We start from the raw sequence: 13,099 nt of genomic DNA, 5'->3' as shown, positions 1-13,099 counted from the left end.
AAGAACAGGAAGCAGGGCAGGGTAGGCCCAAACTGGGAGAGAGGGACAGATCATCTCACTCCTCCTTGTACTGAAGGGTGTGGGAGAGCATGTAGTTTTTCTGTATCTACTCTTACCCACTCTCCACACCCATTACTTTTCACTGTCAAAGGAGAAATGACTCTTTGCCATCAACACAAAGGTTGTGGGGTTCAGTATAGATAGGTAGCAACTTAGAGCCTTTTATTCTTTTCTCCTCCCTTGGGAAATGTTTGCTTATATTTGGGGGGTTATATGAAAGATACAACAGTGGAAAGCAACTAGGATAGTTGGAATTTGTATGAACAAATGGAGGTGAAAATGATGTTGAGGGTGAGGGATGTGGTGGCGGGGGGGAATATATTATCCTTTGAGTTTTCTGACCCAAGATTCTCTCCCTTTCCCTCTCTTAGTTGATTCCCCAGATCTCCTCCTTGACATGGTATACAACTATGACACCCCTGATGGTGGTGCTGTCCATAACAGCCGTGAAAGATGCCATCGACGATCTGGTGAAGTGGCTTCCTCGGCCTCTAGTTCCTCACTGCACCTAGTCAGATTGTGGGCATGAAGGGCTTCCCAGAACTACCTAGTGCTAACAAGAAACCCTGAATGGAAAGAGATATTTTCCTTTCTCCTTTCCTTATCCATCCCAGAGTAATATGCAGTACCTTTAGGCCCAAGATTGGTGGTCTATGTATGGCCAGAAAAGGGCAAAACAAGGTCTTTCTCTGTCTTCCTACTACCACCACTTTTAGCCCCTCTCCCAAGCCTCCTTCCATCTTTAATAACCCACTCTTTCTTTACTCCTCTCTTAGTTTTTTCTAGCTTTGTTCTCATCGTTTTTCCTCTGCTCCTCCTCCCACTCTATATTCCCTGTCCCTTCATCCATCTGCCCCTGCTTCATCTCTCCTATTCTTTCTCTTTCTTGTTATGTCTCCACATTTCCTGTCTCCTCTGCAACTCTATTTTCCTTTCCAACTTTCAATTCTATTAAGTGTGCACAGCTAGGAACCCTCTGTCCTGGCCTTGAAAGAGAAACTAGCTGACAGTGAGTGCTGCATGGCTTCCTCTTTGCCTCTTACAGCAGGCCTAGCATAGAGGGGTAAGAGTAAGGACCCAGTACCATGCCTACTAGTGGGATTTGGAAAGCCAGTCCTATAGACCTGCTTGCAGTTTCCCTAAGAGGGTCTTTCTGATTTTGCCAGAATAGATTTTTAGCCTAGTTTGAGAACACCTTGTTTCCTCAGCACTTTATCTCTATAAACCCAGGAGTAGCATGTTGTGGTTTACCTTTCAGTCACAACTTTGATGTATAAAAATATAACTTTATTTCTCTATAACTGAACTCAGTTTAGCTTATAACCAAATGCATACCCCGTCTTAACTCTCTCCAATGAGAACCAAAAATTAATTTGCCAATTCACTGTAACCCAATTACTTCTGGTTTAGAATTCAGTCTCTTTATGATAAATATCTGGACAATTTTGAATTCTGACAAATTCAGGATTCTCTCTGCCCCACTCCCAGTCCTACCCTTTACTCAGGGAGTAATCTCAACTGGAAGGAAGAGATTTATGTGAATCCTGGCATCAGGACATAGCCTCTATTTGTTTCCCTTCTATCTGGTCTTTAAATATTGGCCTCTTTCCTCAGCCACTATAGAAGCCTTTGTATGTCAGCCATGGTTGGAGGTAAGGTAGGAGTCTGCTTGAGAATACTCAGCTTTCCCCGCACCTACCCAGGCACATGGGATTCTGTAGCCCTGCGCATCATTTGAATTGTGTCCTCTGCAGCTTTTGATATGTTATTCTCATTCCCCCAGGTTTTTTGCTTTTGATATTTAAAACCAAGATTTTGCCTCTTTCTTCTCCCTGGATTCTTTTCCTGCCCTCTCTTCCCAGCTTCCCAGAGATAATCAACCTCTTGGCCTGGTTTTAAGGAAAGAAGGGCTTGGGATAGGAGAAAAGGAGAATTACAAAGAAGAGAACTACATTGTGTAATATTTCAAAATGTTAATCTTCTATATGCAGTTTGTTATAGGTCTATTTCCTGAACATTTTCTTGTGTGATTTTAGAAAAGGCATCAAAGTGACGATCGAGTCAACAACCTGCCTGTTCTGCTACTGGTGAATGGCAAGTAAGTTCTTCTAGGGAAGCTAGTTTAGGTAGAATCAGTCCTGAGAAAGGGTTGGGCTTAGTTCAGGACACTGAAAAGAACCTCAGACATAGAAATAATTTGTTTCTAGATCTAGCATGCCCTGAATTTGTCATGTCACCTCAGATAACTGTGTGGGCCTCATTTTTCTTTTCTATAAAATAGAAATAATATTCTCTACCTTACAGGGTGCTTGTGAAAATAGAAATAAAATAATATATATTAAAGTAATCAATATTTTATGGTATTACTATGCAAGTGATATTATTAGTGTGATAGTTAGCATGGAAACATCTGTCTTTAGAACATTAATGGATTCTGACATGGTTTTTGTCCATTCTACTATAGCCTTTGGTCAGGTCATCTTTTCTGTTAGCAATCCAAACAGAGTATTGAAGTTGGCCCCACTGCTGTAGTGTTTGGTCATAGCTATCTAAAGTGTTGCAGGAATGGAAAAAGGAAGGCATATTCCTATGTAAGGCAAAATATGAAGACTGTCCTAAGAGGTACAAAAAGTTACTATACAAATTAATAAAAACTAAGCAATTATAACTGGTTAAAGGAATCAAGTAAGACTTTCTGGAAGCGTGTGGTGTTTGTACTAGGCCTTAAGGGAAGCGGAAGAATTCGACAAGTAGAGACTGTGTGAAAGGAAAAGGGACCAGTGTGAGCAGAAGCATGATTGCAAGAAAGTGCAATCATGAAGTGCAACTCCATGAAGGAGTTCAGGATTGAGGTCCAGCCTTTATTATGGTGGCCTTATCGAACACGCAATAGCTGTAGTATTTATCATATAATTCTATCATCTCAAGAGCTTGGGCAGCTAATCCTGTTGTGTATTGTGTCTGCGGATTCTTACTCATGATGGATTGTTTCCTCAAGAGTTTTGACCTGTTGAAATGTCCCATAAGATACCACCAAAAAAGTCAGTTGTAGTTAAAAAGAAAAGAAGGGAAATAGAAATAAAAAGAAAAGAAAAGACAAAACTGAATATATTAAGAATTGCTGACCAAAAGGATTTAGTCAAATCAACTCACCCAAGTAGCTTGAGCACTTGGGTTTTATAAGATTATTGAAGAATTTTTCATAGAGGGATTTTAAGGTGGGATTTAACAGACAAGACCCTGGTTAGACTCTGTAAGCTACCGAGTAACTGATTAGTTTAATATGCAGAGGTGAGGTTGGTTGTTGAAATAGTCTACGTTCCAGAAAACAGCTTTCTTTTTCTAGAACACATGGGTCTAAACAGAGCTGCTATTTTAAACGTTTGTCTGTTTTATAAGTTATAATTTTTGTCATTTTTCATTTCTCAATAATTGTGTTTACAAACACATCGTTAGTAGAACCTTCTTTAAGGGAATTCTATGTGGCTGGAGGTGAGGTTGTATCCCTTTATAAGGGTTTGTGTTTGTTTCTGCCAGTTGACTCAAGGGTATTACCTGCTGATACCTAATTTGAAAGAAGTATAAATTTGAGCCCCATCCAATATGAGGTTACAGATTTTCAGGGAAGAGCTACGTCTTCTATAAATGCTCTCCAAGATGGACTGTTAAATGAAAAATGCAAAGTGCAGAAAATTATGTATCTGGTGTGTGGCTTTTAAATGTGATTTACATGTGTGTTATATGTGATTACATGGATTGATATTTTCTAGAAATAAATATAAAAATATTAACAGTGGCTATCCTTGGGGAGCAAAACTAAAGACTGGTAACAGAGAAGACTTTAATATTTTCCTTTTACACGCTTTACCATTGGAATTATTTTACTTTAAAAACTTTTTTTTTTTTTTTTTTAATATTTTTGAGGAAGGGCCTTGCTGTATTGTTCGGGTGGTCTTGAACTGCTGGCCTCAAGCAGTCCTCCCAACTCAGCCTCCCAAAGTGCTAGGATTACAGGAATGAGCCACCACATCTGGCTAAAAAAAATAAAAATAAAAATAAAAATAAATGTATGTGCATGTATGTCTACAGATACGTTTGTAGGGCTTTAGAACCCTTATAGCCTGAAGTCAAGAGAAATGGGTCCCACTCTTGATTGCAGCAAGGATGCATCACAGACCAGTTTGAGCCTTGTCTTTATTCCTTTCAGCCTTTTTTGGAGGTTGGGGAAATCATCTTGATTGTCAAAGCAGAGCTTTGGGGAAATTCTCAGAGCAGATATTCAAAGGTTATTTTCTTATAGGATGAAGGAGGACAAATGGATGAATGTTCAAGTGGGAGATATAATAAAACTAGAAAATAATCAACCTGTCACGGTGAGTACCTCTTTTGGCTGTGACTTGTTCTTTTTTGGATTGAGTGGGTAACCAGGGACTCTTGGAGCACTTCTGCTACCACTCCTTTTGATGACCTTCGTTGCCTCATTTTGCATCAGAAATCAATAGCTCTTGCAGTAAGAAGCTTGTCCTTGCCTATTTCTCACTTTAGTTACAGGGAAAGTGTGAGTAGCTTTGGGAGAGGGTGTATGATAGCAGTGATAGATCCTAGACAAAGAAAGTAAATCAGTGTCTGTAAAATGCTTAGGGTGAACATCTGTTCCTAAGGTGACTGCTTTTGTCACACTATAATGTTAAGAGCCCACCTTCCTGCTTTCCTGACTTTCTTTGACTTTTCTGACCACAGGCAGATATACTATTACTCTCTAGCAGTGAGCCATATAGTCTGACATACATAGAGACAGCAGACCTGGATGGGTAAGTGTTCCCTGCTGACGCTCCATTAAGATGATTTAGCCAGCTTAGAGTGGTCTCTCACTGAGGGGTAGCATTAGGCAGGGAATTAATTTTATTCTCAGATGGAATATTGAATATATGAGCCAGAGAGCCTAGAAATATCCAGATAAGGGAAGATGGACACCACATCCTTGGGACCCTCAAGTCTAAGACTGAGCTCTTGACAGGAACAATTGAGCATTCACTGGGCACAGAATAGGGCAAATAAACCCCACATTCTCCATCTCTAAATTAGAGACACTCTGGCCATATTCTATAATGCTGAGTAGCGGGAAAGAGGATAACAGAACTGTAACATTTCAGAGTACAGTTTCAAAGTTTCCAAGGGAAAAATTTTGAATATAAAAGTATCTATTCACTGATAAAATACCATGTTCTATAAAGGATTTAAGGTAGAAATTTATTAACATCCAAAAGCTAAGGTCTTAAGAGGATAGAGCCATCTGCAGAAAGCTTGTCCTGGGAGTTTTGTATTGATCTTCATTCCTACAACTGTACTTCTTGATGCACACAATTTTTTGAAACATGGATTCCATTTTTCTTTTTGTCTATGCATTCCAGCAAGCAGTTACTTAAGAGCCTGTCATGGGCCCCATAAATATTTATGAGGTGTGGAGTATGTTTCCTTGGAGGTATGTGCAAGTTTTTACCAGGATCTGCTCCTTATTCTTTTTTTAAAAATTTAATTTAATTTAAAAAATAGAGACAGGGTCTCACTGTGTTGTCCAGGCTGGCATTGAACTCCTGAGCTCAAGTGATCCTCCCACTTCTGCCTGCCAAAGTGCTAGGATCACAGGCATGAGCGACCATGCCTGGCCAAACTCCTTGTTGTTTGTTTATTTTGTTTTTGTTTTTTTTTTTTTGAGACGGAGTCTCACTCTGTTGCCCAGGCTGGAGTACAGTGGCGCAATCTTGGCTCACTGCAAGCTCCACCTCCTGGGTTCACGCCATTCTCCTGCCTCAGCCTCCCAAGTAGCTGGGACTACAGGCACCCGCCACCACACCCAGCTAATTTTTTGTATTTTTAGTAGAGATGGGGTTTCACCGTGTTAGCCAGGATGGTCTTGATCTCCTGACTTCGTGATCCGCCCGTCCCGGCCTCCCAAAGTGCTGGGATTACAGGCATACTCCTTATTTTTGAAGGGAGCAGATACTATCTCCAGGTTATTTACAATGTTTCTTCAGCCTCTAGAGCACCTGACCAGCTAGATCTCATGAGTTTAGTAGCGGCAGTGTGTTGCAGGGAGTCAGAGGAAAGAGACGGGAGTGAATGGCTAACACTCAGCTTCCTTGAAGAGCCATCTCACCTCAATACTGAGAGAGGAGCAGTGGGAGTGACTTTTACAGCTCAGACTCAAAGCCCAGGCTTTACTGGTAACATCTATTTTCTAAAACCCCATGAAAAAGTAGGAGATACTGCACCTGTGCAACAGTTCTGTTTGTGTCCTGTACTCTGGTCACTTGTCTTTTACTCTAGTGAAACCAACCTGAAAGTGAAGCAGGCCATCTCAGTTACCAGTGACATGGAAGATCACCTGGAGCTTCTGTCTGCCTTTAATGGTGAGTTAGGAAATGGGTTTTCCTACCTAAATTTTCATCAGTAGAGGACTGGTTAAATAAAGTATGCTACATCCATAGTGATTTCTATACAACTTTTTTTTTTTTTTTTTTTTTTTTTGTTTTTTTTGTTTTTTGAGACAGAGTCTTGCTCTGTCGCCCAGGCTGGAGTGCAGTGGCACAATCCCGGCTCACTGCAAGCTCCGCCTCCCGGGTTCACGCCATTCTCCTGCCTCAGCCTCCCGAGTAGCTGGGACTACAGGCGCCCGCCACTGCGCCCGGCTAATTTTTTTTTTCTATTTTTAGTAGAGACGGGGTTTCACCATGGTCTCGATCTCCTGACCTTGTGATCCGCCCGCCTCGGCCTCCCAAAGTGCTGGGATTACAGGCGTGAGCCACCGCGCCCGGCCTATACAACTTATTACAACAACATGCAAGTTGATATTTATTGAAAAATAAAAAATACAACATGTAATTAAAAGAAAAATACAATTTATAAAAGACTGCATGCTGTATATAACATAAACCTGTTTTTGGAAACATGGGTATGTTTATGAGTACTTATATAGAAAAAACATAGAAGGATGTACTTCAAAAGGTAAATAGCACTTTTCTCAAGACACTGAATGAATTTTACTTCCTTCTTTACCATTTTAGTATTACTTAAACACTTACAAAGGGCATATTTACTTTACTAATCAGGAAAAGGTCAAGTTGTTTCCATTTTGAAAAAAATACTAGGTTCGCTTTAAGTCATTTTTGAGTTTCTTCAGATTCAGAGCTCATATGATCTGGCAGTACTGATGTCACCATCATGTGGGGTTTTCTCTCTGTCTGGATGATCCATGTCACATACAGAGTTATTCTTCTTTAGTGCTGAGAACCTTTGTCTGCCTTTCTTGAAGGAGCTGGTGAGAAATGCGCAGTAACTGAGAGAGGCTAGGAAAAAGATGTGTATGTATTTTGAAAGAAGGATTTTATTTCCTCCTTTCTATTAAGTCTCCTTCCATCCTTAGGAAAAGCCTGAGATTACAGATGCAGAACTCTTATACCTTCATTTTTCTGCAGGAGAAGTGAGATGTGAGGCTCCCAATAACAAACTGGACAGATTCTCAGGAATACTGACCTATAAAGGGAAAAACTACTTCCTGGACCATGACAAGCTGCTACTCCGAGGCTGCATCATCAGGAATACAGACTGGTGCTATGGCTTGGTGATCTACACTGGTACGTTTCCCTTGGCCCCCAGACTAAATTCCATTCATGGCTGAGCTATGGTACTTAGTTTTCAGGATATGGATATGACACTTGGATATATATCAGAACACTATGGCTTTGAGATAGATAGGTGGGTGGGTGGATGGATGGATGGATGGATGGATGGATGGACGGGAGATTTGTGGGAAAAAAACCTTGTTTCTGAGGGAAAAAAAAAGTGACTTCTGTTTCCAAGCAATGAAATTCCAACATATCGGTTCTACCTTTGTTAGAGGAAAGCATTGCGTTCCAAAACCACAGGGCACTCATGAGTTTCTTTGACCAGATCTGGACACAGGAGAGGGTATACATACAGAGGAAGTACAATAGAATTACCACGTGAAGGGGGAGAGTATACATGTGAACTATTCCCATGAAGAGAGGATGGATACAATGCTTATTACAGAGAAAAATATAATGTAAAAAGTTCATGCCAGAGAAAAGTCACATATGGATCATTAATAGTGGCCCCTCTTGAGATGTCATTTAGAACCACAATTCATTATATTTAGTAAGAGATTTTCTTGGGTTATGATGTGGTTCAGGAAAATGGAGGAAGCCTCTGTGCTACCCCAGTCCCTCAGTGACAACAACCATAGTAGGAAATATCAAGAAAGATTTATCACAGTGAATATTATTCAACTCAGATTCCCAGAGCTCCCCTTCTAGAGCATCTACTCCTAGACATGAGTCTTCTACACTCCTTGCTTCTGTGAAAACTAATGAGACCAAATCCCTAGGGAGAAGCTTAAGAGTCTAGGGAGGCCCTGGTGGAACTTCTTTCATTGGTTCTTGATTTAGAGTGGCAATGACGAGGCTACCTAATTCCCAAACTCAAAAGACTTAAATTAGACTTATTTTCTTCACTGTATATACTTCAGCAACTACTCACACACAATTGCCACTCATAAAAAGTTCATTTTTCAGCAAAATGTTTTTCTTTCCTGAAAGCAATAACAGTGAGGTTGCCAACCAGCACAAATGTAGTTAAGTTTTCCCAAGGTTGGTTACATTGTAGTATCTTTGGGAAGCTCTGAGCAGAGACTAATGCCACCTAAAAGCATTTTGAGGTATTTGTATGGAATTGAGTTGCTGTTCCTGCTACATGATGTCCAAGTTCTATGATGATTTCTACCTTCTTCCTGAAGCCTGGGGCAAGTCAGTCTAAGGACCCTTAGAAGATATGGTACCTGTAGCTTCCAGGCTGTAAGCCAAACTTCTCATGTCTTGAAGCCCTTTGAGGAATGTTTAAGAGGAAAGAATGGCATAGCTTATGCTCTGCACTCCCACTGTTTGTCCACATATCAGAGATGTCCCAGCTCCCCATGTGTAAACATTGATGAAATTCCTTTATCTGTCCTTTATCAGAACACATGTTAGAATAATGGTCAGATGGTGAAAGGCCAGAAAAATTGCTGCTTACAGTTTCTTCTAAACCTCTTACATTTTCTCTGGAGCCATAGCTCAAGTTAGTAATTTCCAGCTCTAGTCCCACTGGCCATTAAAAGCTCCTTACTTCTGCGTACCATCTGCCCTGTCGTGAAGAAACATGGAATCTCTGTCTCTCAGCTCCAGAGGAGTCTCAGCTCCCCTGCTTCCACCTCAGAAGAAATCACTGCCATTGCCTTTTTGTTTCTTCCATTCCCAGTTAGAAACTTTCAATATAGCCTGAGCCAGCAGTGGGCTTCCTCAAAAGATGATGGGGATCTCTTTATCAGAAAATTCTTTCCCTAAGCTAAATAAACTAGATGGTGATAAGAGAGAAGCTTGCGACTCCTCTTCTAATTTAACTCATCCATGAAAGTTGAGACTGTCTGAGGAGCTACAAAGAGAGGGATCTGCATGAGTGTACTTTAAAGAAGTCATTGGAACTATCCTTAGAAAAAATTTTCCGTTTTTTGAGTTATTGAAAACTGTGAGCCCTTCTCTAGGACTTTATCCTCTAGCATTGGAAAGTGGTTAGGTTAGATTATCATAAAGATACAGTTCAACCAATTCCGAGCCTCTGAGTAAGGTCAGTGATTCTAATATCGGATATCTTCCTGTTTTATTTAGGGCCAGACACCAAATTAATGCAGAACAGTGGAAAGTCCACTTTTAAACGAACACAGATAGACCATCTCATGAATGTCCTTGTACTCTGGGTAAGTTAAATACTTTTTTTTTTCTTTGTTTCTTTACAAATAGACATACTTCCCTTCCTTTCACAGAAGAAATGGCATTTCCAGTTCAGAATTTAGCTGTTTGAAAGTCTCAAGCAGTCTTAGGATCCCAGAGATTAAGATCTGAGGCAGAAAAGAACAGACAAGTTACAAGAGAGTCTAGCTTATACCTCTGTTAGAAAGAATAGTCACGGCCGGGCGCGGTGGCTCAAGCCTGTAATCCCAGCACTTTGGGAGGCCGAGGCGGGTGGATCACGAGGTCAGGAGATCGAGACTATCCTGGCTAACATGGTGAAACCCCATCTCTACTAAAAATACAAAAAACTAGCCGGGCGTGGTGGCGGGCGCCTGTAGTCTCAGCTACTTGGGAGGCTGAGGTGGGAGAATGGCGTGAACCCGGGAGGCGGAGCTTGCAGTGAGCCGAGATCACGCCACTGCACTCCAGCCTGGGAGCACAGCGAGACTCCGTCTCAAAAAAAAAAAAAAAAGAAAGAATAGTCACAAAGTATTTGAAAAGATATTATGCTTTGATTAGTGGTACAAGAATGGATCAAGGACCCAGTTTAGAAATTAAGACATATTTTTATTTTCTTACAATCAGTTTTATTCATGACCACTTTAATAAAACCTTACTTAGACTAATAAAACACCTAATTTAAACTGAAGATTTTCAAACTCTTTTCTTAGAGGAGTCTTAAGGTCTGGTGCAGTGGGAATAGGGGAGATCAAGTGGATATTATTCTAGCCTCCTCATTTTGAAGTTCTTGCTTTAAAAAGAACAACTTCATGTTTATCTATTTTATACAATTTCAGTTGTAAAAATAGAGGGTGTTCTATTAAGAAGTGAAATTTGAAAAGCACTACAATATATAACAATCAGCTTTGATAAGAGATGTTTAAGTTGAAGACTAATAAATAAATTATTTCTGCTATCTGATATAAGCTGACTTTATTCTTCCTAGATATAGACAGATTAATTTCCTCTCTCAAACAGCTTCTTTGCATAGCTGAACAGTTCCTGTAATGCCTACACTTGATCTCATAACTTTTCAATTTATTTTTACTGTATTGTTTAGACTCTGAAAACTCAAAAAATACCTTTTCTTTGTATATTCTTACCATTAATATTTGAATTATAAACTGCCTTTTCTTCTTTATTATGGGAAACATCCCAGATCCTTTTCAAAATCCTTTGGATCTAGCAAAAGGGATTTTAGAAAATTAGGAAGGTTCGTTCAGCTCAAAAACTAGTATTCATTATACTTCTCTTTCTACTATTGAGTACGTAGTTTTCAGCAGTTGATCAAAGTTCCATTTCCTAGTTTCTTAATGAGGAAGACAATCATGGTCAAGAATTCAGGAAGGTAACATGGGCAAATATGCTTTTGACAACATTAGCAACATATATCATTAGACAGTAGGCTAGGTCATTTAGCCTAGGCTTGTCTTCAAAACAGGATGTCTTCAAATGGGTGTGATGGCCCACACCTGTAATCCCAGCAGGTTGGGAGGCCAAGACAGGAGGATTGTTCAAGCCCAGAAGTTTGAGAGCAGCCTGGGAAACAGTGAGACCCCATCTCTATAAAAAACAACAACAAAACACAAAAACACAGGTGGAACAAGATGGCTGAATAGAAGTCTTTATTAATCACCCCCCCCACACCCCCACAGAAACACCAAATTTAACTACTATCCACATATAAAAGTACCTTCATAAGAAACAAAAATGAGGTGAACAATCACAATACCTGGTTTTAACATCATATCACTGAAAGAAGCATTGAAGACAATCTTGAATTACTGATGCCACCATTCCCCCATCTCCTGGTGGCCATGCATGGTGCAAAGAACTTGTAAGCTTTGGGGAGGGAGAGCACAGCAATTGTGGAACCCTGCATTGAACTCAGTGCTGTTCTGTCATAGCAGAAAGCAAAGCCAAGTTGAACTCCACTGACACCCACCCATAGAGGGAGCATTTAGACCAACCCTAGCCAGAAGGGAATCGCCCATCCCAGCAGTCAGAACTTCAGTTTTGTCAAGCCTTACCACCTTGGGCGAAAGTGCTCTGGGGTCCTAAATAAGCTTGAAGGCAGTCTAGGCCACAAAGACTACCATTCCTAGGCAAGCCATAATACTTTACTGAACTCAGAGCCAGTAGACATGGGGTGGGGGGGCAGGTGCACACAACCTAGTGAAACACCAGCCAGAGCAGAGAAGGTAATGTTAATGCTACCACTCCCACAACCCCAGGCAGCACAGCTTACAGTAACAAAAGTGACTCCTTTCTTCTGCATGAGGAGATGGAAGAGTAAAGAGGCCTTTGTCTTGCAAATTGGAGACCAGGTCAACCACAGTACCATAGGGCAGTGGACAGAGTCATGAGGCCCCTATTCTAGGCCCTAGCTCCCAGACAGCATATCTAGATATACCCTGGACCAGAAGGGAACCTGCTGTCTTGAAGGGAAGGACCCAGTCCTGGCAGGGTCATCACCTGCTGACTAAAGAGCCCTTGGGCCCTGAAGGACCAGCAGCAGTACCCAGGTAGTACATTATGAGCCTTGGGTGAGACTGTAGAGTGGCAGCATCTAGATGTGCTGGCTTCAGGTGAAACCCAGCACATTCCCAGCCATGGTGACTATGGTGAGAGACTTCTGCTTGGGAAAAGCATAGGGAACGGTAAAAAGGACTTTGTCTTACAGCTTAGGTACCAGCTCAGCCACAGTGGGGTAGAACAGCACGTGGGCCCTTGGTGCCCCTGATTCCAGCCTTGGCTCTTGGATGGCATTTCTGGACCTGCCTTGAGCCAGAGGGTAGCCCACTTCCCTGAAGGGTGAGTCCCAAGACTGACAGTATTCAACACAAGCTGACTAAGCCCTTGGGCCTTAAGTGAACATTGGCAGTAGCCTGGCAGTACCCTCCATAGGTCTTTGATGGTGGCCATGGGGACTGGCTCCTCTGCCTGTGGAAATGGGAGGGAAGAGTGGGAAGGACTTTGTCTTATGGTTTGAGGGTCAGGTCAGCCATAGTAGAATAGAATACCAGGTAGACTTATAAGGTTTTTGACTTCAGTCCCTGGCTCCCAGACTGCATCTCTGGACATGCTGGGGGCTGAGGAAATTCACAGCACTAAAGGAAAGGACATAAGCCTGGCTGGCTTCACCATCTGCTGATTGTGGAACCCTGGGGCTTGAAGTGAACATAGGCAGTAGCCAG

General features: G+C 41.4%; 1 protein-coding gene across 1 annotated transcript in view; it reads left to right on the top strand.

Annotated features, from left to right (window-relative positions):
* Positions 1-13,099, top strand: part of LOC112607710 (phospholipid-transporting ATPase FetA-like) — a 111,436-nt gene that overhangs the window by 42,554 nt on the left and 55,783 nt on the right. Inside the window, exons 5-11 of the mRNA XM_025358872.1 lie at positions 432-530; positions 2,097-2,158; positions 4,361-4,433; positions 4,801-4,871; positions 6,388-6,470; positions 7,536-7,694; positions 9,780-9,868. Of these exons, the coding sequence (XP_025214657.1) occupies positions 432-530; positions 2,097-2,158; positions 4,361-4,433; positions 4,801-4,871; positions 6,388-6,470; positions 7,536-7,694; positions 9,780-9,868 (636 nt within the window). The remainder of the gene's footprint in view (positions 1-431; positions 531-2,096; positions 2,159-4,360; positions 4,434-4,800; positions 4,872-6,387; positions 6,471-7,535; positions 7,695-9,779; positions 9,869-13,099) is intronic.

The sequence above is a fragment of the Theropithecus gelada genome, chromosome 15 (genome assembly GCF_003255815.1).
Source record: "Theropithecus gelada isolate Dixy chromosome 15, Tgel_1.0, whole genome shotgun sequence".
NCBI classification, from domain to species: domain Eukaryota; kingdom Metazoa; phylum Chordata; class Mammalia; order Primates; family Cercopithecidae; genus Theropithecus; species Theropithecus gelada.
This window is presented reverse-complemented; position numbering and strand designations above follow the sequence as displayed.